The 25,873-nt window shown below is 38.0% G+C and overlaps 1 protein-coding gene and 1 pseudogene across 1 annotated transcript; both read left to right on the top strand.

The window, feature by feature from the left end:
• LOC146674917 (obscurin-like) overlaps positions 1-25,873 on the top strand; it is a 170,103-nt pseudogene that overhangs the window by 16,383 nt on the left and 127,847 nt on the right.
• On the top strand, positions 11,017-23,259 carry LOC146674918 (Fc receptor-like protein 5). Its single transcript, XM_085385353.1, has 8 exons — positions 11,017-11,053; positions 11,735-11,767; positions 14,752-15,033; positions 17,344-17,610; positions 17,958-18,239; positions 20,564-20,830; positions 21,178-21,489; positions 23,201-23,259. Exons 1-8 carry the CDS (start codon positions 11,017-11,019, stop codon positions 23,257-23,259), a joined length of 1,539 nt encoding a protein of 512 aa, XP_085241479.1.

A 25,873-nucleotide genomic window follows, 5' to 3' on the forward strand; every position in this document is an offset into this window, starting at 1 on the left:
GTGACTCGCAGGGGGTGTCAGTTCACTGAGCAGGCCCTGCCGGCCACGTAAACCCACAACATGTGAGCAATCTGCCAGAAAGAGAGCCAGCCTTGAAGGCTGGAGAACTGTCAACTGCTGACCGAGGCATCAGACGCAGCGAGGCCTGACTGGCTTATAAAACGGCGAAGCACAGGCAATATGCTAGGGGAACACAGCCTGCACCAGTGCTGGCCACTAGGCCAACTCAAGGATGTCAGGAGGGAGGATGGTGGCTGGAGGACAGATGAGCCTAGGCTCCGAGTCCTTACCACCTCACCTGAACACGACCGTCCCCACACGCCTGCATAGGCCCCTCAGCACACCGAGGTGGCTGCAAGGTAAACAGGCAGTCCCATCGGGCAACCCTGGTCGTCTGACTGCAGCCAAGCGTCATAAACATCAACTTCCCGACAATCATTCTCCACCGGCGCAGGCCTCACAGAAGCGGGGCCATGGGTGGGAACGCTGCGGGAGGGGCCCAGAAATCAGGCGATCCAGACCATGGGTCCACCTGTCTGGGCCCCACTCCAGTGGCAGCCAGAGGGGATGGAAGCTTCTTCAACATCTACCTCACGATAATTAGCCTCCACTGGCCCAGTCCTCACAGAGGCAGGGCCATGGGAGGGAATGCTGCAGCCATCATCCCCATTTTAGCCTGAGGAGCACAGGATGGGGGAGGGCTTTCCGTGTCCCCAGCCTGCCTGCAGCCAAAAAGGGAGCGACAAAATGGCCGCCAGCGGAGCATCAGTTACCCTCACGCCCCTGTTAAGCATGCTGCAATCAAGAGCTAAAGGGACCCATCTTGCCCGACACTGTGCCTGGGGTCCTGCAAGAGCAGCCCAGGGACAGGTGGGCGACACTGGAGGAGAGGATGGAAGCTTCTTCAACATCCACCTCCTGATAGTCAACCTCCACCGGCCTAGTCCTCACAGAGGCGGGGCCATGGGAGGCTGTCGAAACAGGCTCCTGATGGACGGATGCACACAGACACAGCACTCGAACACTCGAAGAAAAGTCACTCACACAAGTCGGAGATCAAACAATCACCGATGTCACATCTGCACAGCCGTTTTATACGTGAGTTGTGGGGCGTGGCCGGGCAAGCCGCAGTGTCTTAAAGAAGCATCCATGCACCACGACCAAGGGGGGTACCCGGTACATATGGAATATGTAACGGTGTGAAGAGTCTCGATATGCTAGAGAACTCATTTACAATTTCACTCATAACCATTCAATAATTGTGTTGATAATTATTTAACTCCTGCAAGGAAGATGAAGGGAGCATCCAAACTCCCTTCATCATGAGTGGACTGGAAACTATATTTCCAGTCCGCTATGTGGGATTTTTACAACACACATAAAAATATTACTGAATTCTCCCAGTTGGTGAAAAGGTTTTAAACTTAAACATAAAAGCTCAAGATCAAGAGTAAATACAGTATCCTTAACCGTAAAACTTTTACATCATTATCAATGATGAGGCCATCACTCCTCATTTTACCTGATTTATAGTTTTTGTCCATACAAACACTTGAAAGGCCATTTAGCTGAACCAGTGGGTCAGAAAATCTCTCTGAAGTCAGGTCTCTGTGTAGATCATAAGACACGACTCAAAGTTGGAATTTGAAATGCTTTAAATGTTTTTTTTTCTTTACAGATCAAACTTTTGTTTAGTTTTTAGAAATTCAAATTTATATGTCACCTTTTTCTAAAAGTGTGCACCAGCTGATGTGACTGAAACAATTGTGTGTGATTGTGTCACAGATGATGGTAATGTTTCTATCCTGGTGAGTCCTGTTCATCCTGTGACTGAGGGAGCTTCTGTTAGTCTGAGCTGCAGTTTGAAAACACAAAAAATACTTTCCAATGTGTTTTTCTATCACAATGACAAACTTATTCAAAATGATCCCCGAGGGGAGCTGAAGATCTCTGCAGTGTCAAAGTCTGATGAAGGTTTCTACAAGTGTCAGTACTCAGGAAGAGAGTCAGCACAGAGCTGGATGCCAGTTAAAGGTGAGCAGGATCAAAACATTTGATGTGTTTCTGTAAATGAGTTTCATGGCTTAGAAATAACATCATATTATCTCTTTTAATGTTTGAAGCCACCCGGGTCTATTTTGTAATAACTGTCATTAAACTATGTTTTGTAATATCAGATATAACATACAACCACCAAATAAGTGATTGTATTTTATTCTCTACAAACTTCTCATTGTACAAATAAAACAATGGAATACATAGATACTACGATACTGTTCCCTGTGAGCTGCCTTGGCAGAGGTTTGTGCTCTCAGATGTCTTGTTATTGTTTGTTGTTACAGTAACTGTGTCAGGAGCTGACAGCTCTTCATCTCCTGTGTGGTTGATGGTTGGACTGGTTTGTGGAGTCTCTCTCATTATTATTCTCCTGCTCTTGTTGTATCGCTGCAGACAGTCCAAGTGTAAGAGCCTCTTCTTTTCATGCTGTATTAGAGAGTTTATTTACTACACACACTTTAATTATTCACACATATACATGTATTCTGATCTCATGACACAAAATTACACTGGAACAATTTATACATGACAAACATGTGTAATAACATTTGTCTCTTTCACAGATTCCTGCTTCACCAGGTTGGTAAAATACTTTTTATTATTATTTTAAACAAACATCAGTTGCTTTTGAATTCATTGTTGTCACGTCTGCCGTGGCAGATGACTGGACATTGAGAGTTAGGACCTAAGATGCAGGCAGCTGAGATGCAAGTCAGTTTTATTCATAAAGTGGTGAAATAAAGAGAAACCGCGAAGGCAAGGATGGAAACTAAGCAAACCTAAACTGGAAAATACTAACACAAACAAACCTGAAACCTTAAATGGCGATGCAGGGAGACACAGAATGCAGGGAAAGAACTCGTTCGCGAGTTCACTCTTGCTGCTCCCCTGTCTGTGGACGTGTCCCGTCAGGCTGTGTCACCTGGCATATTGCCCACGGTTCGCCGGTTTAGATAACTTAGATAACTTAAAAATGTTTTTATTTGGCTTTTTTCAGTGTTTTACTTTTTCCTGAGTAGATCAGTTTAGCGGAGATTAAAGTTATAGTTTTCACACGGCGAAATAAACGTCAAACAGAAAACTGATTAAACAGAAGTGTGACATGATCGAGAATTTACTCCTGTGTAGTGTTACATTTTAGGGAGCAAAGAGCAGAAGGCCGAGTTTATTAAAATCCACCGACACAATCTGCAAATTTAATGAAAAGTTTAATGAACTATCATCTGGTCCTTTTTATAGTGAGCACATACCTTAAACACTTCAAGCTGTAAGCTAGTGATAGTTATATGAAAGCAGATGCTGCTGGTGCAATAAGCTGTACGTTTTACGTCCAGTGGATGATGATCTGATTAGTCGACTAATCAAAAAAATAATCGGTGACTAGTCGACTATAAAAATAATCATTTGTGACAGCCCTAATAACAACTATCCATTCATAATTTTCCCTATACAGTATTATACTATTATACTAAACAACAGTAAACTGGTCTGTTTCCTGACATCATCTGATGTTTTTGTAAAATCTTTGGTTGTGTTGTTCTGTTTTTCCGCTGCTCTCTGTAAAATGATTAAAAGACAGTTTTGGTAATGAGCTGGATTAGAAACATGACTGCAACACTTTGAATATGTGTTACAACACACTCCACTCTTTACTGTTTTATCTGATATTTGGAAAAAGAAGAATGTGGCTTTTTTTTTTATTCATAACAACATTTATTTACTGCTTGACTTTGTTTTTGTTTAAATTCTTTTGTCTAATAAATTATATAAATACAGTTTGTTGTCAGTAAAACTGTGAGAAATAAAATCCTTGTTGTTTGAAAGAGCTGACATTTTTGTTCTTTGGTGTTTGTTTTGTTTTTCACGCCTCTAAGCAAACTTAAAGGCAGCATCCTGCAGTAACCATAGCAATTTTTTTTAAAATCAATCTTACTTTTTTTTAAATAAGTGTTAAAAGTGTGATTTTTTGTTTGTGATTTTTTTTTTAACTTTCTTACTTCAAAATAATCTCTCTTTCAAATTTAATTATTTAGCCTACTTTTGTTTCTGGCCTAAATAAAAGCAAAAATAATGTTATAGAGGAAAAGGTTAAAAAAAGAAAATAATCAAATATATGTTAACAAATCTCCCAATCTTATCTTGAGTTTTGACCTTTTGCACCAGTTAAGCCTTCGAAACAATCCTCGTCTTAAATCTTGAAGATTTTGGGTTCACCAATTTAGAAATAATCTTACTGCTGATGCAGCAGATGTCAGTGCGCTTAAAACATTTCTTCTGGATCACTTTTGTCTCCTTACAGGATTAAAAACATGAAAAAAGTCTGTGATTGTTTGTATGAGTGAGCATATCACTTCTGAATTATACAATCTACAGGTCACAACACTGATATCACAAACATGCTGATGTTGTAATTTAAATATGTTTGTCTGAAACGGGTCTCTGTTGTAAATGAGACATTGGGTATCAGTTACTGTACTGCAGGCGATGGCAGTTCGGCACTAAAGGGCCACTTTTTTCTCACAAATTTGCCACTTTAATGTCGAAACATTTTCCCTTCTTCTTTTCCTCATAGAAATGATGAATAAAAACACTTATTGGAACAACGGACACACAGATATTTCAACACTGAAACAGTATTACTATTACTTATATGGTTTGCCATGCTAAAAACATTTGTAACCCACAAACCAGCAATAATAGCATTTGTCCACATGGTGTCAGCATCTCTCCTTAACAGAATTGAGATATGTGAAAATGTCTGAAGCCAAAAGTTTGAACTTCGGGTCTTTGTTGGAAAATAAGGAAATAATCACAAAGTCACTGAATCTTTTTCTGCAGCTGTGAAAGTTTGAATTGTTTCTTTTCAGTCCTTCAGGCTCAGAGCTGATTTGTGAGGAAAAACTTAGCTTCATTAACACAACAAAACTAAGACAAAGAGGCCAACTACACCTGTGCATGGCCTTTTGTTACCCAAGCACCTCCCAGTAACACTCCCACTATTCCCAGCACTGCTGAACCTCAGAAATCCCAAACACTACATTATGCTGTTGATTCTTTACTTTGTTGTTGTTTGTGTGTGTATACAGAGGCTTACAAGCTAACCTATACGCCTATACAAACTATACTATACTATGTTGAGGTGGTGTGTAAGATCATCTGTAACTAACATTCACTCCCTGACTACTGATTATATGTTTCTCTACTACACCAGAGAATAAGTGATGCAGAAAGTGGGCATAAAGAGAGGGCCACCATCCTGCAGGGAAAGACCTGGAGAAAGACAAAACAACACAATCAGGAAGAGCATCGAGGTGTGAGGAACCTCTGAGGAATGTCTGATAAATGGTTTGGTTCTTATACTGCACTTTTTTATTCTGAGCACTCAAAGCGCGTTACACAACTTGCCCAATTTACCCAAGCACTTTTTTCTATTTACTTGCTTTCTGTCACATATTCACACTTCAGCAGATGGATCAGAGAGCAGCTTGGGGTTAGTATCTTCCACAAGGATATTTGGCACGCAGACTGGAGCGAACCATCAACCTTCCAATCCTGTCCTGTCTGACAGGATTAAATTTATATTAATTTTGTGACAAAGACACCAGTGACATAAAAAAATGCAAATTGTTTTAATAACCTTTTTCTTAATGTTGGTCCTGGCTTGGCAAAAGAAATTGTAAAAACTGGAAACCCTCCTAAAATTAAAACTATTAATGTAGCAAACTCAATGTTTATGAGGGGAGTAGATGAAGAGGAAACTATTGATGCAGTTACATCCTTTAACTCTAAGAAATGAACTGACTGTGATGGCATTGATATGGACTTAATTAAAGATATTATTGGATGTATTGTGAAACTATTTACCTACATTTGTAATCTGTCATTACAAAGTGGTTTATTTCCTGATATGATGAAAATTGCAAAAGTAGTTCCAATATATAAAGCTGGAGATAAACATCTTCTCACAAACTATCGGCCCATCTCTCTACTACTGCAGTTCTCTAAGATACTGGAAAGAATATTTTACAATAGATTTTATGACTTTATCACAAAAAACAATGTACTATATGAAGAGCAATATTGATTTAGACCCTAAAGGACCACAACGCTTGCCTTAATGGAGTTCATAGGTACAGTAAACACTGTTTTGAAAACAAAGAATATGCTGTCAGAGTTTTTTTTAGATTTAAAGAAAGTATTTGATACAGTTGATCACAACCTTTTACTTAACAAACTATGTACATATGGAATCAGAGGGGTGGCATTATCATGGGTTAACAGTTACCTTAAAAACTGTAAAAATAAATAAATAAATAAATGCCATAAATGCCAAAATTGTGTGAGGGGTTCCCCAAGGATCAGTTTTGGGGCCGCTGCTTTTCATATTGTACATTAATGAGATATGTGCAATTTCAAACTCTTTTAAAGTAATATTATTTGCAGATGATACAAACTTACTGTGCTGTGGAAGTAACTTGGAGCAACGTCTGAATGAACTAGAAAGTGAATTAAATAATCTGAAGACCTGGTTTGACCTTAATAAATTAACATTGAACCTGAGAAAACAAAATTCATAATATTTGGGAATCGCACATATTCTACCAATAGTAAACTGACAATAAATAACATTGAATTAGACAAAGTATCTGAAATAAAATTCATCGGTGTGATAATACATCACAAACTATAAACTACTTATATCAAAGGCAAAATATCAAATTCTCTGGCAATTCTCTACAAGGTTAAGGATCTCATCAATCAAACATCATTATATTATCTATTGTTCTATTATACTGCTGTACATGACATACTGTGTGGAAGTGTGGGGAAAGACGTATAAAACACACACCCATCCAATATAGATTCTGCAAAAAAGAGCAATAAGCATAAGAAATAAAACTAGTTCAAGAGAACCATTAAATCCACTTTTTATCAAATTAAATATTCTCAAATTTAAAGATTTGGTTGACCTCAGAACTGTGCAAACAATGTACAAATCAGCAAATAAATCTTTGCCCCACAAATTCAGAACTTGTTCCATGTAAGACCAAATACTCATGAGAGGAATCCTTATGTTCAGCAAGCCAATAGTAAGGACAAATGTAAAATATCACAGCATTACAGTCAGAGGAGTTAGTGTGTGGAACACCTGTACACATGAAATCAAGACAAGTACATCAGTACAAAAATTCACACAATTGCCTAATAATATAAATTGCATGAATATAGGAAATCTTCCTCTCAGTGACTGAGTTGTCTCATTGTGTCCTCATTCTAATAGATCAAGGCCAGAGTAACCAAAGCTTAACCAAAGTGTTTATTAAGGTGTTTGTCACATAAAATAAGCTCAGAGATTAAGCAGATGTTAAACACAGGATGCTTAGTTTATGTAAAAATGTCGTTTGTTGTTGTTTTGGTTTACATGCTGCAAATGGTTTTATTTGTGTATGTTCATGTGTTAGACTTGTACATAGTTAAACATGTATGGATCAAATAATGTTGAATTCTAGCTATGGATCTGTAAGCAATTACATTTGAGATAAGAGGCTAGGAACAGGAAAAGGGCGATCGTGGCTCAAGAGTTGGGTGTTCGTCTTGTAACTGGAAGGTTGCCGGTTCGAGCCCCGGCTCAGACAGTCTCGGTCGTTGTGTCCTTGGGCAAGACACTTCACCTACCACCTACTGGTGATGGCCAGAGGGGCCGATGGCGCAATATGGCAGCCTGGCTTCTGTCAGTCTGCCCCAGGGCAGCTGTGGCTACAACTGTAGCTGACTCCACCAGTGTGTGAATGTGAGAGTGAATGAATAGTGGAATTGTAAAGCGCTTTGAGGGGTCCTGAAAAGCGCTATATAAATGCAAACTATTATTAAAAGTGTAAACTTCATCCTACTCCTTTTCGAGCACACACATTCTGTAGACATAGATATTTACATGAAAACTTGATGATTTTTACGTTTTGTTTTTTCTTTTTTCTCTTGTTATTTCAGTTATATTTAAATGTTTAAAATAAGAAAAATATATATATTCTTCTAACTCTATCTATAAATTCATCAAACTGCAAACATGACAATACAGAATAATGCCGACACACAGGGCGGCAGCTACAGTGTGCATGAAGGGTTGTTGGTGGTTGCTGTCTGTTCTGCCACAGGTTTATTTTTAATCCACTGAATGGCCTCATATTCGACTGGGCCACATAGAAAAGAGGAAATGCAGCCTGTGGTTTGAAACAACAGTTTTGTGTGTAGCAATCTCTTATTTTAAGCCATCAGTATCCAGCAAACATAAGGTCCTAAAGCACACTGCACTTTATTGTCCTCTTTATACCCTGATGAGGACAATACTTTAGACCAGCGGTCCCCAACCCCCGGGCCTCGGACCGGTACCGGTCCGTGAGTCGTTTGGTACTGGGCCGCGAGAGTTGAGGCTCAGGTGTGAAATGTATAGTTTTCAGGGTTTTTATCGGTTTTCAGCGTTATTTTGTTATCGTTTTTATCATTTACTCGGTTTTCCTGGGTCTTTTCACGTGTGTTATGAATACATCTTCTTTTTTTCGGTACCGGTACTAGTTTTATTTTGTTGTATTTATCCACGACACCTTAAAGGCCGGTCCATAAAAATATTGTCGGGCATAAACCGGTCCGTGGCGCAAAAAAGGTTGGGGACCGCTGCTTTAGACTATTAACATGTCAGTAAGATGTGAAACTTTAATGATTGAGACCATGAACATATGCAGAAAGTGTTTAAACTCTGACCTGTAGCTCAGACTGTGACAGGAAGGATCACTTCTCAAAATGATGGAAAATATTGTGTAAACATTGTTATTTGTTTAACTGCAAGTTCACACAGAGCTGCAGTCTTATCTGCACCATCTCTGCACTGAAACAAACCTCAATGATCTTTTGTTGTTTCCTTCATCAGCCTGCAGAGTTAAAATGAGGAAGAACATTTACTATAGAAACTGTGCTTTAACTGCTACATTAACTATTTGCAGGTATTAAAGTAAAAGAAAAAAAAAAGATTACACATCTTTACTGTAACAGTGCCAGAGCTGACAGGTGGGGAGGTCCAGACTAGGAAGAAGAAATTAGAAGAACGAAAGAGAAGGAAAGAGAGAGAAAGAGAAAAAAGAGGTAGCGATACAGAAAACAAACAGCACCTGAAAGAGAGCAGAAGGAAGACAGAGACCCCATGAGGAGAGCTTCTGAGAACCAGAGGCAACGGGCAGCCGACCCTCCCAGAGACCAGGGACCCGTCACAAGCTGAGGACAAGGCCCAGGGCTGTGATCACATGCACATAATATACAAGGACAAACAATCATCCACATCAAACCACCGCTCTAAAACACTTCAAAAACTCTGGTGTGGATGTGGTGTCTGGTGTGGTTACTTACTCTTGTTAGCAAACTTCAGTAAATGTAAAGAGGAAGTGGAAGTTTGCTCCAGTTATAAGTGAACTGTTTAACACAATGAAGGAACATGTGGTTTGTTGCTTTGTGCATTTTCTCAGTAGACTTTTACGATTTAAAGTTACTATGGCAACATGAGTAAAAATAAGGGCAAAAGTCTATCAGGAATAATTATTATAACATTAGATACACAGAAACAAAACATCCGTCTACAGTCATGTTGTAGGTAATACACCACAGTATCTTCTGATCTATTAGTCTACACATCACTGAATCATTTGGACAGATTAACATTTGTGGAATCACACAGTGTTTAAGTCTCAGTTATTTATTTATGTTGACTGGAGGGTGTAAGTTGAAACTTCTGTGATCTGGAAGACTTTGTGATGACCCACAGGTAAGTCTCTGTGTTCATGTGATCAGTTATCTGTAACTCAGTTTTCTTCATTTGTTACCATCGAGGCCTGAAACTATCAGCTTCATAATAAAGGTCACCTTTGTTTGGTACTCTGAGTCCTGCTCTGGATATGGGTCTGCTTTTTGAACTGACTCTGAACACAATCACATGATCTTGGTTGGTAACATGTGGTGTTCAACACAAACATCATTATTACAGTGTTTCAATCATTGTTTCACATCATCAGTTTGTTTTATTTTATTGTGTTTACATGTAGTCAGAGGCTGAGGTCAGTGTGCATCTGCACATACATGTCAAAGCAAGACAAAGAACAGTCTGCAGAATAAATGAGTTCCTGCTTTACTTTGAAATGACAACAGATAATAAATATAACTTTGAATCTATCTATGAATTTAATTGTTCTTTAGTTGGTGAAACATAAAGGTCTTTAGTCTCACTTCAGCCACACACTGAGTCATTTCCTGTGTTTGGGTCTCCACCAAACTTAAAACCAGAATTTAACCACAAGGTGAAAACTTTCACAGGTCTGAGGTCAAAGGAGCCTTTTCACTATATGACTGCATGATGATGTTTCAGCTAAGAGTCAAATAAAATAAACATATTTTAATGCAGCCTAAAGTAAGAATTTAATTTTAATTCAGCAGTTAAACAATTAAAAGGAGAAAAATGATTTTAAAAGGCTTTAGTGAAAATACAGGCACCAAAGTAGAAAAGCTGTTTTGGTTATATTCACTCTCAGTGACTCCCAGTCTGCAGAAACCTGCCAGGAGACAAATATTAGTGGATATTGCAGCCAAAAAATCCCCCAAACGGGCAAAAGAAATATCCTGACATGAAGCAACAGAACAGCTTTGTATATTATAGAGAAAGGAAACAACACAACAAAAGAAACAAGCTTCTATGTTTGCAGTGGACAGGAAATATAAACATGTCAACCAACTGCTGCGGTCAAAGCTACACGAGCTGTTTAAGTTTCATGTCAAAGGGCAGGAAGCACAGAGAGACCAATCAGAATAAGAGCCTGTAGAAAAACTCTTGTTGTATCTATATTAAACACAACTTCTCCTTTTTCTGCAAACTAAAACTGTTTGATTATCTGAGGATCAGAGTGCAGCCGGCTGGATGTGACGATGGGGCACTCTTTGCTCTGCATGATGGGCTTTTTCTGTAAGTACACGTCTGGCATTGTTTGAACGGCAGCGATTAATGAAAATGTTTCTGATCTGTGAGAATTACAGTGAGTCACTGCTTTAACCTGTTTACCTGAGAGCTGGAACAAAGCAGACTTGTGATTCTTATAGTGTTTAAATGTTTGATACACTGCTTTTTGCATCACTTATAGTTAAATGGTAAAATGGTAAATGGCCTGCATTTGTATAGCGCTTTTCTAGTCCGTAAGGACCCCAGAGCGCTTCACACTACATTCAGTCATTCACCCATTCACACACACATTCACACACTGGCGATGGCAAGCTACATTGTAGCCACAGCTGCCCTGGGGCGCACTGACAGAGGCGAGGCTGCCGGACACTGGCGCCACCGGGCCCTCTGACCACCACCAGTAGGCAAACACGGGGTTAGTATCTTGCCCAAGGATATTTGCCATGCAGCCAGGATGCAGCCTGGGATCGAACCACCGACCTTCTGATTAGTGGATGACCTGCTCTGCCACCTGAGCTACAGCCTCCCCACACTGTGTTACAACAGTTTGGATTTTTATGTTTATTTTATTTTATTGTCAAACAGATTACTGGTTATTACTGTTCATCTTCAATAAAGTCTTAATTTATTTTTGTTTTGATTTTAATCGTTGTATAATGGCTGATGAGGTTTTATTCATTATTTTAGTGCTCAGTACTGTCATCTGTGGAAATGCTGAAGGTAAGAAATGATTATTTTCTTCCTGTTCATATATGTAGCTGTTATCTCCTATAATGTGCTCAATAATATCCTCCCTGTGTTTACATGTTATCTTCTGCACAGGCTCAATGCTTCTATTCAGCCTGTGCAGTTAAACATAAATGGCTTCAGTAAGCGCTCCATGTGGAGACTGTGGCGTTCTTCAGAGCTTTTACTGATGTACCATTTGTACCACTTTCAGTCTGTAAAACTGTAACAACAAAACAGAGCAGGTACATTTAATCTCAGTGTAGATGCACAAATGTCACATGACCAATGCAAGATCATAACATTAACAATAAATGGACAAAGCCTGTCAAGTGACGTAAATACAAATACCACATACTGACATGTTTTATGCTAACAGGCAAAACAAAGCACTAACAGTTAGCTTACAGTAGTAATGTAACAAACTTCACAGACCCACAAGAAGGACAGAGCACTAATATGTAGAAACAATCCATCATCTCCCCAAACTTACACTTTATCCCATCTCAAGAGCAGCAGATGCAGAACTATCACAGACACGGAGCTCTAGCCATTATTACTCGGCACTTCCTCCATTTAACCACTAGTTGGCGGACTTTGACATGAGCGGACCAGGAAGAAGCAGATGAATAAATGTGACCCGTCATATAACAAAGTTGAAACAAACTATATTTCAGGAATAACCTGAGGGACAAAATATTGTATATGATACAGCTCACACTCCACTGCATTTATTGGTTAAAATATTAAAAGATCATATCAAGAGTGCAACCATGTGAGCAGATGTTTCACTCAGCCGATACACAAACTTTACATTTACTAGAGTTTGTTGCCTTGAAACTGACTGATTTCCTTTTCATGAGTATTTATCTGTCCATCCTCACAGATCACAGTTATGATTCACAAGATGCTGATGAACTGGAGGATCAATCTAATTTATTACAGCACAGCGTGATGAGTTTAGGGTAAATGCAGGTAACTCAAATCTGAAAACAGACTCAACCACAGATCAGTCAGTTAAAGTCCTGCCTGAAGACTTTAATCAGTCTTATTATGAATTTTTACTCTCAGTTATTTATAGTGTCATGGTGTGCTGTCTGCCTCAGTGTCCTCTTGAAAAAACCTCTGAAAGTTGTTAAAGTCATGAATGAATAAGACTTCACATACAGAAGAGTAACAAGTAAAACAAACTGGACAAAGTGCCATTGATATAGATTTATTCATTTGTCACTGTCATGGTCTTTCATCATTTTAGTCTGAGTGCTTCTTCCTCATCTTTGTTTAGCTTTTTAAAAAAATATTTCCTCTTTAATTTGAAGGTTTGGTTTCTTTCATATATAAATAGTCCTGCTGTGTCTTGTCAGTCTTTGTCAGAGCATCTGTGAACACTCACGTGTGTTCATCTCTTAGTTGTTTCTATTGACAGTTTATTTATTTCTAGTTTTACGTTTTGATTCTTTATATGTTTCCATTTTTAGACTATTTAGGTATTAAAGTTCAGTTTTATTTAAGTTATTTTGCTTCCTGCATTTGAGTTCACACCTCTGCACTCCACTCATTGTTACAGAGACACATATTTACAAGTGTGTGGACTCTACTGGAAGAATGGACACAAAATACTTTTTCTCTAATTTGGTGTTTCTATGATAGTAGCTTAGTTTGGAGATTTTACTGTAGCAAAGTCATGTGTATATATATTAACCCTCGTGTGCATTTTATTATCTCTGTGTGTGATCAGGTTTGTAAATATGTCGAAACATCTGTGTGCACAGATATTATCAGCTGGAAAGTCTTAAAGTTTTGCATGAAGCACTTAAAATACAGACATGTGGTCAAGTTTCAGCTCACCTGCTCTCTTTGTTGTCTGTTTTATTACTTGTGACCTTTGCTGCACTGCTGCTGTGACAGATCCACAGATGAGTGTGGAAGGTTTTCTGTAATCGAGGGTTCATTAACCCTGAGCTCAGGCTCACAGGCTCAGGCTTTCTGTCACACTCAGAACAAACCACCAGGTGGCGTATTACTCAGCCAGGCTCACCTGCTCTTCACCTTGTATTTGAGTCTCAGTTACAGTAGGAAATAAAACCAGCTGGAACATCTGTGTGGCAGATGTGGTGGGTTTCTCCTTCTTCCACTAAAAGGACCACAATTATAGCCTCATATTTGTCTAAGTTACAGAACTTAAAGTCAAGGCCACTCTGACAGCAGACAGCACAACCACACCAGCAGGGGGCAGTGTGACACTGACCTGTGAGGTGAATTACTCTGTTCAGAAAAACCTCATCTGAAAATGAGATCATCTCTTTTAGCTCTAAGAGTGCAATCTCTGTCTCTGATGGAGGCATCTACACCTGCAGAGGAAGGAGAAGAAACACGAATTTAGTCACAACTAAAAGCGATTCAGTCATTATTCAGGAAACTGATGAGTTTAAAAAAATGTTGAGAGTTGAAAAAGGTCTTCTCCAAATTGTAATGGAACTCAATATTTACTAACCACCAGTACTTAAACCACTAAATCTGTCAAATTATTAATTATTAGGCTCAGTACATCGTTTCACCTTTGTTCAGTCTTCAGATCACTTACATTTTTTAGAGTGATTTAAAAAACAGTTTGTGCTCCTTTCCTGGTTACTGAACCTTTACTCTTAGTTTTTCTTTGCCAGTTTTGACTTTGGTGCCACATAAAAACTTTGTATTTCACATTTTATGAACAGTTTATGAGAGCAGAGCAGCCTCCAGCTTTGAATCCATCACTGGAGGTTTAACAACATTGTTAGGAAACAACAGCTAACTGATGACTCATTGATTATATGTTCATAAATGTATAAATATGGAAATGTAAAGATGTCGAAATAAGTAAACTGTTGAATATAAAGATCCGTTAATTACCTGATTTTATTTATTTATTTAAAAGAAAGAACTTTTTGATTTTCAAGTCCAATTATCAGTGTGCTAATGATATATTTTTGTTTGAACAGCTTTGCCTAAGCCCACTGTGACGCTGCAGCCATCTTGGCCTCAGATATACAGCGGTGAGATATACAGCGGTGAGACAGTCACTGTCAGATGTGAGATTCAGGGAGGTGAAGGAGCTCAGTGGACGTATGAATGGAGTCCAGCCAAGTTAAACACACCTCCAACATCCAATGAATACACAATCAGCAGTGTTAGTGAGTCTGATGGTGGAGGATACAGCTGTCGGGCCACAAGAGGCTCCTCCTGGACAGAGTGGAGTGATGTCATCACACTGAATGTAAAACGTAAGTTGGAGATATTTCACTCACACTATGTTTTTTTAATTTATATTGTAACACACCGAAGGCTTTTTTGTTTATTTGTTGTTTATTATCAAAAGTAGCAAAAATGGCTTTGATAAAAATTAACAGTAAAGACTCAAAGTTAAACATCTGAAGTATGGAAAAGATTTTGTTATATTGTTATATGTTATAATATTTTTATATTTTTAATGTTGAATTTCTTATCTATAAAATAGTGTAGAAGACATTTCTTACTTCTTAAATTACTGTTTGTAATTATGCTATTAAATAGTGGCAATTATAACATAAGTAATTCTTTGGATATACATTTTTAAACAAAGTAAAACAAATTAAAATGTGTCTCTGTGCTGAGACCTGGTGGAACTCAAAAAGGTTTTAATTCTTTCAGCTGACTGAAAGCTCTCACCACCTGCAACAGTCACAGGCAGCTTCCTGCAGGAACCTGGTCACAGCAGAGGTCTTGCATCTATTTGAACCCTTTTATATGCCAACACCTCACTGCTGATATTTATGGCAGCTCTGAACTATAATTATTTATGGTGGATCTGTCTCCTCTTGTGCTTGTTTATCATCCCCTCAAGTTAAACAAGGATTTTATTTCCACCCTTTTCTTTGGAATCATATAAAGATTTGACAGCATTCTAACTCTTGGGGATTTTAATGTTTGCTGCCCATCAAACTCCTAAAACCACAGATGACATGAGTTTTACAGTCTATTTAAAAGTTTTGCTAGACTGCTGTGATGACATAAAATCATGGTTGGCAATTCATTTTTTTGAATGTAAACGATCAAAAAGATTGTATTATTTGAACCTTCAGACCCTCGTTTTGCTCGTGTAACCTTCTTCCTCTGAAAAAGTTCAGAACTCTCTTTGAAAAAAATCTGCAGGTGATCTTTGATGACAGTTTCTCATTTGAGAAATAAATAAATTGTGTTGTAAAAGGGTTCGGGCATTTGCAAAAATGACGTTCGTTATGTCATCTGCTCACTTTAAGAAAGTAATTCATGCATTTATTTCATCCATTCTTGTGTAATATGCTTTATTTTGGTAGCAGCCAGGCTATAATGATTATTTAATCGTTTGTTTTTAAGTCTCTGAATGGATTCACTCCCTCGTAGCTCTCTGATCTTTTAAATAAACAAACTCCAAACAGAACTCTAAGGTCAGCTGAAAAGTTGCTTCTATTTGTTCCTAGAAGCAGACTAAAAGACAGGCTAAGACTAAGACTGGGCCTTTGTGATTGTTTTGCCTGAACTTTTGGCACAGTTTGCCCTTCAAATTACTCTTTGATTACCAAATAAATAGTGTGCAGAAAAAAAATACAATTCCCAAGGGGCCTCCCTCAACTGGACACATTTGACATAAAAGACTCAGCTCCTCCTTCAGATATCAGTGGGCTGGTTCAATTTCAGGAGTGTGGGTGCAGAGGCAGTGGGACAGCTAAGCCTGAGCCAGAGGTTTGATCTGTTTGTCTTGCCAGCAGGTTAGCAGATAAGTGATTTAGCATATATATGTACAAAGGGTCTGACTGCACCAACTAACTGCATGTTGACTAAAAAACACACAAACACATTGTTTTCTGTTAGAAGTGAAGTAAGTTGACTAATAGTAGGAAAGCTTTTCATGCAGACTTCCTCTGAGTTTAATTTCCACCTGTCTCACTTTTCTATTTTGAAAAACAGACCTTACTTCTAACAGACCCATCCTACAGTCTCTTTGTCCTGCAGAGGTGCTGCTCTAGCCTCTTCTTTGTTGAAAAAAACAAAACTAACGCTATGAAACATAAACATTTAAAAGTACAGTGTGAAGCAAAGATTATTTTGTGGTGACAGGTTAATAATTTTTATCACTTTTCTTCCTCTTACGGTGCCCCTGCCTAGATTACTGCAACAGTCTAAGCAAACAATCAGCTGAATGACTGCAGACCAAACAGATTTAAGCTGCCAGGCTTTGAGCTCAAACACATCACATAGGATCCCAGCACTCCCATTTTTCATACTGGCTCCCAGCTTCACGCTGATTTTAACCTCAAAGTAAATGTAAAGCAGAAAAATCTGTGAGTTTTGGAGTATAAATAAAATATAACTTTACAAAGTAAATTCTAATACATTTTATATTAAAATATTGTGTTACAGTGTGAAAGCTATAAATTGTTTTATTGTGACTTTGTTTTGATTTTCAGACTTCAAACTGTCTGTGAATCATTTGCTTTGCATTCACTCTACTCTTACGTTATAAAGAGCAGAGTTTTCATGTTTCTCTTCTAACTGGATCATTCTTATGTGAACAGTTCCCACTAAGCCCACTGTGACCCTGCAGCCATCCTGGACTCAGATATACAGTGGTGAGACAGTCACTGTCAGATGTGAGATTCATGGAGGTGAAGGAGCTCAGTGGACGTATGAATGGAGACGAGGCCAGGTTAACATACCTGAAACATCCAGTGAATACAGAATCAGCAGCGCTGCTGAGTCTGACAGTGGAGGATACAGCTGCCGGGGCAGAAGAAGCTTTTCCTGGACAGAGTGGAGTGACATCATCGCATTCAGAGTATTATGTAAGTTGGACACGTTTCACACATTTTAATTACAATGTTTCATCCAAAAACACAACAAAATTCTTTGTATTGCGACAACACAACAGGTTTTGTTTTTAATTTTGTGTGATTATTTGGATATATTGGAGGTTTAACAGCATTGTTTGCAAACAACAGCTAACTTACAGCTCATAGGTTACATGTTCATAAATGTATAAATAAATGCAAATATGTAGAAATAAGTAAACAATCAAATATAAAGATCAGTAAATTGCCTGGTTTAATTTATTTAATAAAAACAAAACATTTTATTGTTGATTTTCAAGTCAAATTATCAGTCTGCTAATGATATCTGTTTATTTGAACAGCTCCTCCTAAGCCCACTGTGACCCTTCAGCCACCTTGGCCTCAGATATACAGCGGTGTGATATACAGCGGTGAGACAGTCACTGTCAGATGTGAGATTCAGGGAGGTGAAGGAGCTCAGTGGACGTATGAATGGAGTCCAGCCAAGTTAAACACATCTCCAACATCCAATGAATACACAATCAACAGTGTTAGTGAGTCTGATGGTGGAGGATACAGCTGTCGGGCCACAAGAGGCTCCTCCTGGACAGAGTGGAGTGATGTCATCACACTGAATGTAAAACGTAAGTTGGAGATATTTCACTCACACTATGTTTTTTTAATTTATATTGTAACACACCGAAGGCTTTTTTGTTTATTTGTTGTTTATTATCAAAAGAAGCAAAAATGGCTTTGATAAAAATTAACAGTAAAGACTCAAAGTTAAACATCTGAAGTATGGAAAAGATTTTGTTATATTGTTATATGTTATAATATTTTTATATTTTTAATGTTGAATTTCTTATCTATAAAATAGTGTAGAAGACATTTCTTACTTCTTAAATTACTGTTTGTAATTATGCTATTAAATAGTGGCAATTATAACATAAGTAATTCTTTGGATATACATTTTTAAACAAAGTAAAACAAATTAAAATGTGTCTCTGTGCTGAGACCTGGTGGAACTCAAAAAGGTTTTAATTCTTTCAGCTGACTGAAAGCTCTCACCACCTGCAACAGTCACAGGCAGCTTCCTGCAGGAACCTGGTCACAGCAGAGGTCTTGCATCTATTTGAACCCTTTTATATGCCAACACCTCACTGCTGATATTTATGGCAGCTCTGAACTATAATTATTTATGGTGGATCTGTCTCCTCTTGTGCTTGTTTATCATCCCCTCAAGCTAAACAAGGATTTTATTTCCACCCTTTTCTTTGAAATCATATAAAGATTTGACAGCATTCTAACTCTTGGGGATTTTAATGTTTGCTGCCCATCAAACTCCTATAAAACACCCTTCCAACAGATGACATGAGTTTTACAGTCTATTTAAAAGTTTTGCTAGACTGCTGTGATGACATAAAATCATGGTTGGCAATTCATTTTTTTGAATGTAAACGATCAAAAAAATTGTATTATTTGAACCTTCAGACCCTCGTTTTGCTCGTGTAACCTTGTTCCTCTGAAAAAGTTCAGAACTCTCTTTGAAAAAAATCTGCAGGTGATCCTTGATGACAGTTTCTCATTTGAGAAATAAATAAATTGTGTTGTAAAAGGGTTCGGGCATTTGCAAAAATGACGTTCGTTATGTCATCTGCTCACTTTAAGAAAGTAATTCATGCATTTATTTCATCCATTCTTGTGTAATATGCTTTATTTTGGTAGCAGCCAGGCTATAATGATTATTTAATTGTTTGTTTTTAAGTCTCTGAATGGATTCACTCCCTCGTAGCTCTCTGATCTTTTAAATAAACAAACTCCAAACAGAACTCTAAGGTCAGCTGAAAAGTTGCTTCTATTTGTTCCTAGAAGCAGACTAAAACACAGGCTAAGACTAAGACTGGGCCTTTGTGATTGTTTTGCCTGAACTTTTGGCACAGTTTGCCCTTCAAATTACTCTTTGATTACCAAATAAATAGTGTGCAGAAAAAAAATACAATTCCCAAGGAGCCTCCCTCAACTGGACACATTTGACATAAAAGACTCAGCTCCTCCTTCAGATATCAGTGGGCTGGTTCAATTTCAGGAGTGTGGGTGCAGAGGCAGTGGGACAGCTAAGCCTGAGCCAGAGGTTTGATCTGTTTGTCTTGCCAGCAGGTTAGCAGATAAGTGATTTAGCATATATATGTACAAAGGGTCTGACTGCACCAACTAACTGCATGTTGACTAAAAAACACACAAACACATTGTTTTCTGTTAGAAGTGAAGTAAGTTGACTAATAGTAGGAAAGCTTTTCATGCAGACTTCCTCTGAGTTTAATTTCCACCTGTCTCACTTTTCTATTTAAAAAAAAAAACAGTCCTTACTTCTAACAGACCCATCCTACAGTCTCTTTGTCCTGCAGAGGTGCTGCTCTAGCCTCTTCTTTGTTGAAAAAAACAAAACTAACGCTATGAAACATAAACATTTAAAAGTACAGTGTGAAGCAAAGATTATTTTGTGGTGACAGGTTAATAATTTTTATCACTTTTCTTCCTCTTACGGTGCCCCTGCCTAGATTACTGCAACAGTCTAAGCAAACAATCAGCTGAATGACTGCAGACCAAACAGATTTAAGCTGCCAGGCTTTGAGCTCAAACACATCACATAGGATCCCAGCACTCCCATTTTTCATACTGGCTCCCAGCTTCACGCTGATTTTAACCTCAAAGTAAATGTAAAGCAGAAAAATCTGTGAGTTTTGGAGTATAAATAAAATATAACTTTACAAAGTAAATTCTAATACATTTTATATTAAAATATTGTGTTACAGTGTGAAAGCTATAAATTGTTTTATTGTGACTTTGTTTTGATTTTCAGACTTCAAACTGTCTGTGAATCATTTGCTTTGCATTCACTCTACTCTTACGTTATAAAGAGCAGAGTTTTCATGTTTCTCTTCTAACTGGATCATTCTTATGTGAACAGTTCCCACTAAGCCCACTGTGACCCTGCAGCCATCCTGGACTCAGATATACAGCGGTGAGACAGTCACTGTCAGATGTGAGATTCATGGAGGTGAAGGAGCTCAGTGGACGTATGAATGGAGACGAGGCCAAGTAAACATAGGTTCAGCATCCAGTGAATACAGAATCAGCAGCGCTGCTGAGTCTGACAATGACGAATACAGCTGCCGGGGTAGAAGAAGCTTTTCCTGGACAGAGTGGAGTGACATCATCACATTCAGAGTATTATGTAAGTTGGACACGTTTCACACATTTTAATTACAATGTTTCATCCAAAAACACAACAAAATTCTTTGTATTGCGACAACACAACAGGTTTTGTTTTTAATTTTGTGTGATTATTTGGATATATTGGAGGTTTAACAGCATTGTTTGCAAACAACAGCTAACTTACAGCTCATAGGTTACATGTTCATAAATGTATAAATAAATGCAAATATGTAGAAATAAGTAAACAATCAAATATAAAGATCAGTAAATTGCCTGGTTTAATTTATTTAATAAAAACAAAACATTTTATTGTTGATTTTCAAGTCAAATTATCAGTCTGCTAATGATATCTGTTTATTTGAACAGCTCCTCCTAAGCCCACTGTGACCCTTCAGCCACCTTGGCCTCAGATATACAGCGGTGAGATATACAGCGGTGAGATATACAGCGGTGAGATATACAGCGGTGAGACAGTCACTGTCAGATGTGAGATTCAGGGAGGTGAAGGAGCTCAGTGGACGTATGAATGGAGTCCAGCCAAGTTAAACACATCTCCAACATCCAATGAATACACAATCAACAGTGTTAGTGAGTCTGATGGTGGAGGATACAGCTGTCGGGCCACAAGAGGCTCCTCCTGGACAGAGTGGAGTGATGTCATCACACTGAATGTAAAACGTAAGTTGGAGATATTTCACTCACACTATGTTTTTTTAATTTATATTGTAACACACCGAAGGCTTTTTTGTTTATTTGTTGTTTATTATCAAAAGTAGCAAAAATGGCTTTGATAAAAATTAACAGTAAAGACTCAAAGTTAAACATCTGAAGTATGGAAAAGATTTTGTTATATTGTTATATGTTATAATATTTTTATATTTTTAATGTTGAATTTCTTATCTATAAAATAGTGTAGAAGACATTTCTTACTTCTTAAATTACTGTTTGTAATTATGCTATTAAATAGTGGCAATTATAACATAAGTAATTCTTTGGATATACATTTTTAAACAAAGTAAAACAAATTAAAATGTGTCTCTGTGCTGAGACCTGGTGGAACTCAAAAAGGTTTTAATTCTTTCAGCTGACTGAAAGCTCTCACCACCTGCAACAGTCACAGGCAGCTTCCTGCAGGAACCTGGTCACAGCAGAGGTCTTGCATCTATTTGAACCCTTTTATATGCCAACACCTCACTGCTGATATTTATGGCAGCTCTGAACTATAATTATTTATGGTGGATCTGTCTCCTCCTGTGCTTGTTTATCATCCCCTCAAGTTAAACAAGGATTTTATTTCCACCCTTTTCTTTGGAATCATATAAAGATTTGACAGCATTCTAACTCTTGGGGATTTTAATGTTTGCTGCCCATCAAACTCCTAAAACCACCCTTCCAACAGATGACATGAGTTTTACAGTCTATTTAAAAGTTTTGCTAGACTGCTGTGATGACATAAAATCATGGTTGGCAATTCATTTTTTTGAATGTAAACGATCAAAAAAATTGTATTATTTGAACCTTCAGACCCTCGTTTTGCTCGTGTAACCTTCTTCCTCTGAAAAAGTTCAGAACTCTCTTTGAAAAAAATCTGCAGGTGATCCTTGATGACAGTTTCTCATTTGAGAAATAAATAAATTGTGTTGTAAAAGGGTTCGGGCACTTGCAAAAATGACGTTCGTTATGTCATCTGCTCACTTTAAGAAAGTAATTCATGCATTTATTTCATCCATTCTTGTGTAATATGCTTTATTTTGGTAGCAGCCAGGCTATAATGATTATTTAATTGTTTGTTTTTAAGTCTCTGAATGGATTCACTCCCTCGTAGCTCTCTGATCTTTTAAATAAACAAACTCCAAACAGAACTCTAAGGTCAGCTGAAAAGTTGCTTCTATTTGTTCCTAGAAGCAGACTAAAACACAGGCTAAGACTAAGACTGGGCCTTTGTGATTGTTTTGCCTGAACTTTTGGCACAGTTTGCCGTTCAAATTACTCTTTGATTACCAAATAAATAGTGTGCAGAAAAAAAATACAATTCCCAAGGAGCCTCCCTCAACTAGACACATTTGACATAAAAGACTCAGCTCCTCCTTCAGATATCAGTGGGCTGGTTCAATTTCAGGAGTGTGGGTGCAGAGGCAGTGGGACAGCTAAGCCTGAGCCAGTGGTTTGATCTGTTTGTCTTGCCAGCAGGTCAGCAGATAAGTGATTTAGCATATATATGTACAAAGGGTCTGACTGCACCAACTAACTGCATGTTGACTAAAAAACACACAAACACATTGTTTTCTGTTAGAAGTGAAGTAAGTTGACTAATAGTAGGAAAGCTTTTCATGCAGACTTCCTCTGAGTTTAATTTCCACCTGTCTCACTTTTCTTTTTTGAAAAACAGACCTTACTTCTAACAGATCCATCCTACAGTCTCTTTGTCCTGCAGAGGTGCTGCTCTAGCCTCTTCTTTGTTGAAAAAAACAAAACTAACGCTATGAAACATAAACATTTAAAAGTACAGTGTGAAGCAAAGATTATTTTGTGGTGACAGGTTAATAATTTTTATCACTTTTCTTCCTCTTACGGTGCCCCTGCCTAGATTACTGCAACAGTCTAAGCAAACAATCAGCTGAATGACTGCAGACCAAACAGATTTAAGCTGCCAGGCTTTGAGCTCAAACACATCACATAGGATCCCAGCACTCCCATTTTTCATACTGGCTCCCAGCTTCACGCTGATTTTAACCTCAAAGTAAATGTAAAGCAGAAAAATCTGTGAGTTTTGGAGTATAAATAAAATATAACTTTACAAAGTAAATTCTAATACATTTTATATTAAAATGTTGTGTTACAGTGTGAAAGCTATAAATTGTTTTATTGTGACTTTGTTTTGATTTTCAGACTTCAAACTGTCTGTGAATCATTTGCTTTGCATTCACTCTACTCTTACGTTATAAAGAGCAGAGTTTTCATGTTTCTCTTCTAACTGGATCATTATTATGTGAACAGTTCCCACTAAGCCCACTGTGACCCTGCAGCCACCCTGGACTCAGATATACAGAGGTGAGACAGTCACTGTCACATGTGAGATTCATGGAGGTGAAGGAGTTCAGTGGACGTATGAATGGAGACAAGGCCAGGTTAACATACCTGAAACATCCAGTGAATACACAATCATCACAGCTACTGAGTCTGACAGAGGAGAATACAGCTGCCGGGGTAGACGAGGTTCTTTCTGGACAGAGTGGAGTGATGTCATTACATTGACTGTCTTATGTAAGTTGAACATATTTCTTTCATTTTAATTTCAAAAACAAAACAAAATAATTTCATCAGTACTGTGGTTTCTGGGGTATTTGTTAACACAGTGGAGTGACATCATCATACTGACTGTGTCATGTAAGTTGGGCATATTTCACCTTTTTTTAAAAAAAAATTCTATTGCACAACGTTGGATGCAAAAACAAGAAAATATCACGTCTTTCAATAAAACTGCAGGCTTTCTTCTCATTTTAGTATCAAAAGTAGCGTAAAACAAGTTTTAAAGTGTGGTATCGCAAGAAATTAGTTGGTTATATAAATATATGAGTATGCATAATAGTTATTATTCATAGATACCTACATCCTAAGTTCCTGTTATTCATCTGAAAGAAAAAGAATGAGTGTGTCGTTACAATGGTAATGCCAGGAGAGCCAGTAGTGGTTCTGTGTTACATTAATGTTGTAAGGAAGTGGAAGAAGAGTGTGTCCTGTAGGAGGCAGTAGAAAATGGATACTCATGTTCTGTACATGCACTGAAAAGAAGGTTCAGTAAACCAGTGTCAACGATACTTCATTGTTAGTCTCAGTTATTTTATTTCTATTTTTTGAAGATGCAACATAAAGTTTTACATAAAATCCACAGCAATCACTCACAGTGAAACTGTTATGATACGGCTGTGTGGCAGGGAGGATGTAGGACACAAACGCAAAACAATCATCAGAGCAATGAACTTAAAAGGCTGCTTTATTGCAGCGGTATAATTTTCACGAAAAGAAAAAAACTTGCAAAAACAAAATGAAACAAAAAACTGGGAACTAAAAACAAAAACACTGGGAAACCTGTAAACTAGTGACACTGATCTCAGGGAGCACGGAAACACGCAGCATGGTGAGGGGACGACGTGACACTGACAGAGAGAAACACGGGTCTGAAATACACTGAGTGAAACGAGGGAATGAGACACATGAGGGGAGAACAGTCGAGACCAGGGTGAAGCAAAACTAGAAACAGTGACAAAGGACAAGAGACCGTCAAAGTAAAACAGCAAGTATAACACAGACACGGACGAGACACTGAACATAGGGAACACGGAGCACAGAGACCAGAGAAACAAAAGACACGACTAGGGTGGGTTTTGATGATCTATTTTCCGATTAAAATCGATTCTAGCTTGAATAACGTGATATTTATTCAATAAAATCCTGAATCGATTTTCTAAATATAAATGTATTTTGCCCGAAACGCAAGAATCTCAGGTTAAACCACAAGATTTCAACAGCCACCAACCAGCTAAAACAGTAAATGAGAGCAGGCACCTGCTGTGATGCTCACACCTTTGATAAAGTCTCAACTTTTATAGATATAAAAATATGGATATGTACTGATAAGTGATCAGAATTATAATATTTCTGACTGTCTGAGGCAAAATTTCCCACATTCAAATCGAATCGACTTCTAGAAATCAGTGACGATACCCAACCCTGGACACGACTGACTGGGGAACAAGAAAATACAGTGTCCCCTCGTTTATGTCGGGAGTTAAATTCTAAAAGTAATCCACGATAGGTGAAATCCGCGAAGTAGCCAACTTTATTTTTTACAATTATTATAGATGTTTTAAGGCTGTTAAACCCCTCACTACACACTTATTCACTTTTCTCAGACAGGCACGAACATTTTCACAGTTTTCTCTCTTGTTTAAACTCTCAAAGTTCAAACCTTCTAGAAAAATAAGTCCAAAATTAAAGAATGAAAGCAAACACACCCGCGGTTGCCTTTGACGGTGCAACACGTTTTGTTGCCAGTGTTGTG

The sequence above is a fragment of the Rhamphochromis longiceps genome, linkage group LG3, assembly GCF_057381845.1.
Source record: "Rhamphochromis longiceps isolate RC_006_pf linkage group LG3, R_longiceps_female_GT1.1, whole genome shotgun sequence".
NCBI lineage: Eukaryota > Metazoa > Chordata > Actinopteri > Cichliformes > Cichlidae > Rhamphochromis > Rhamphochromis longiceps.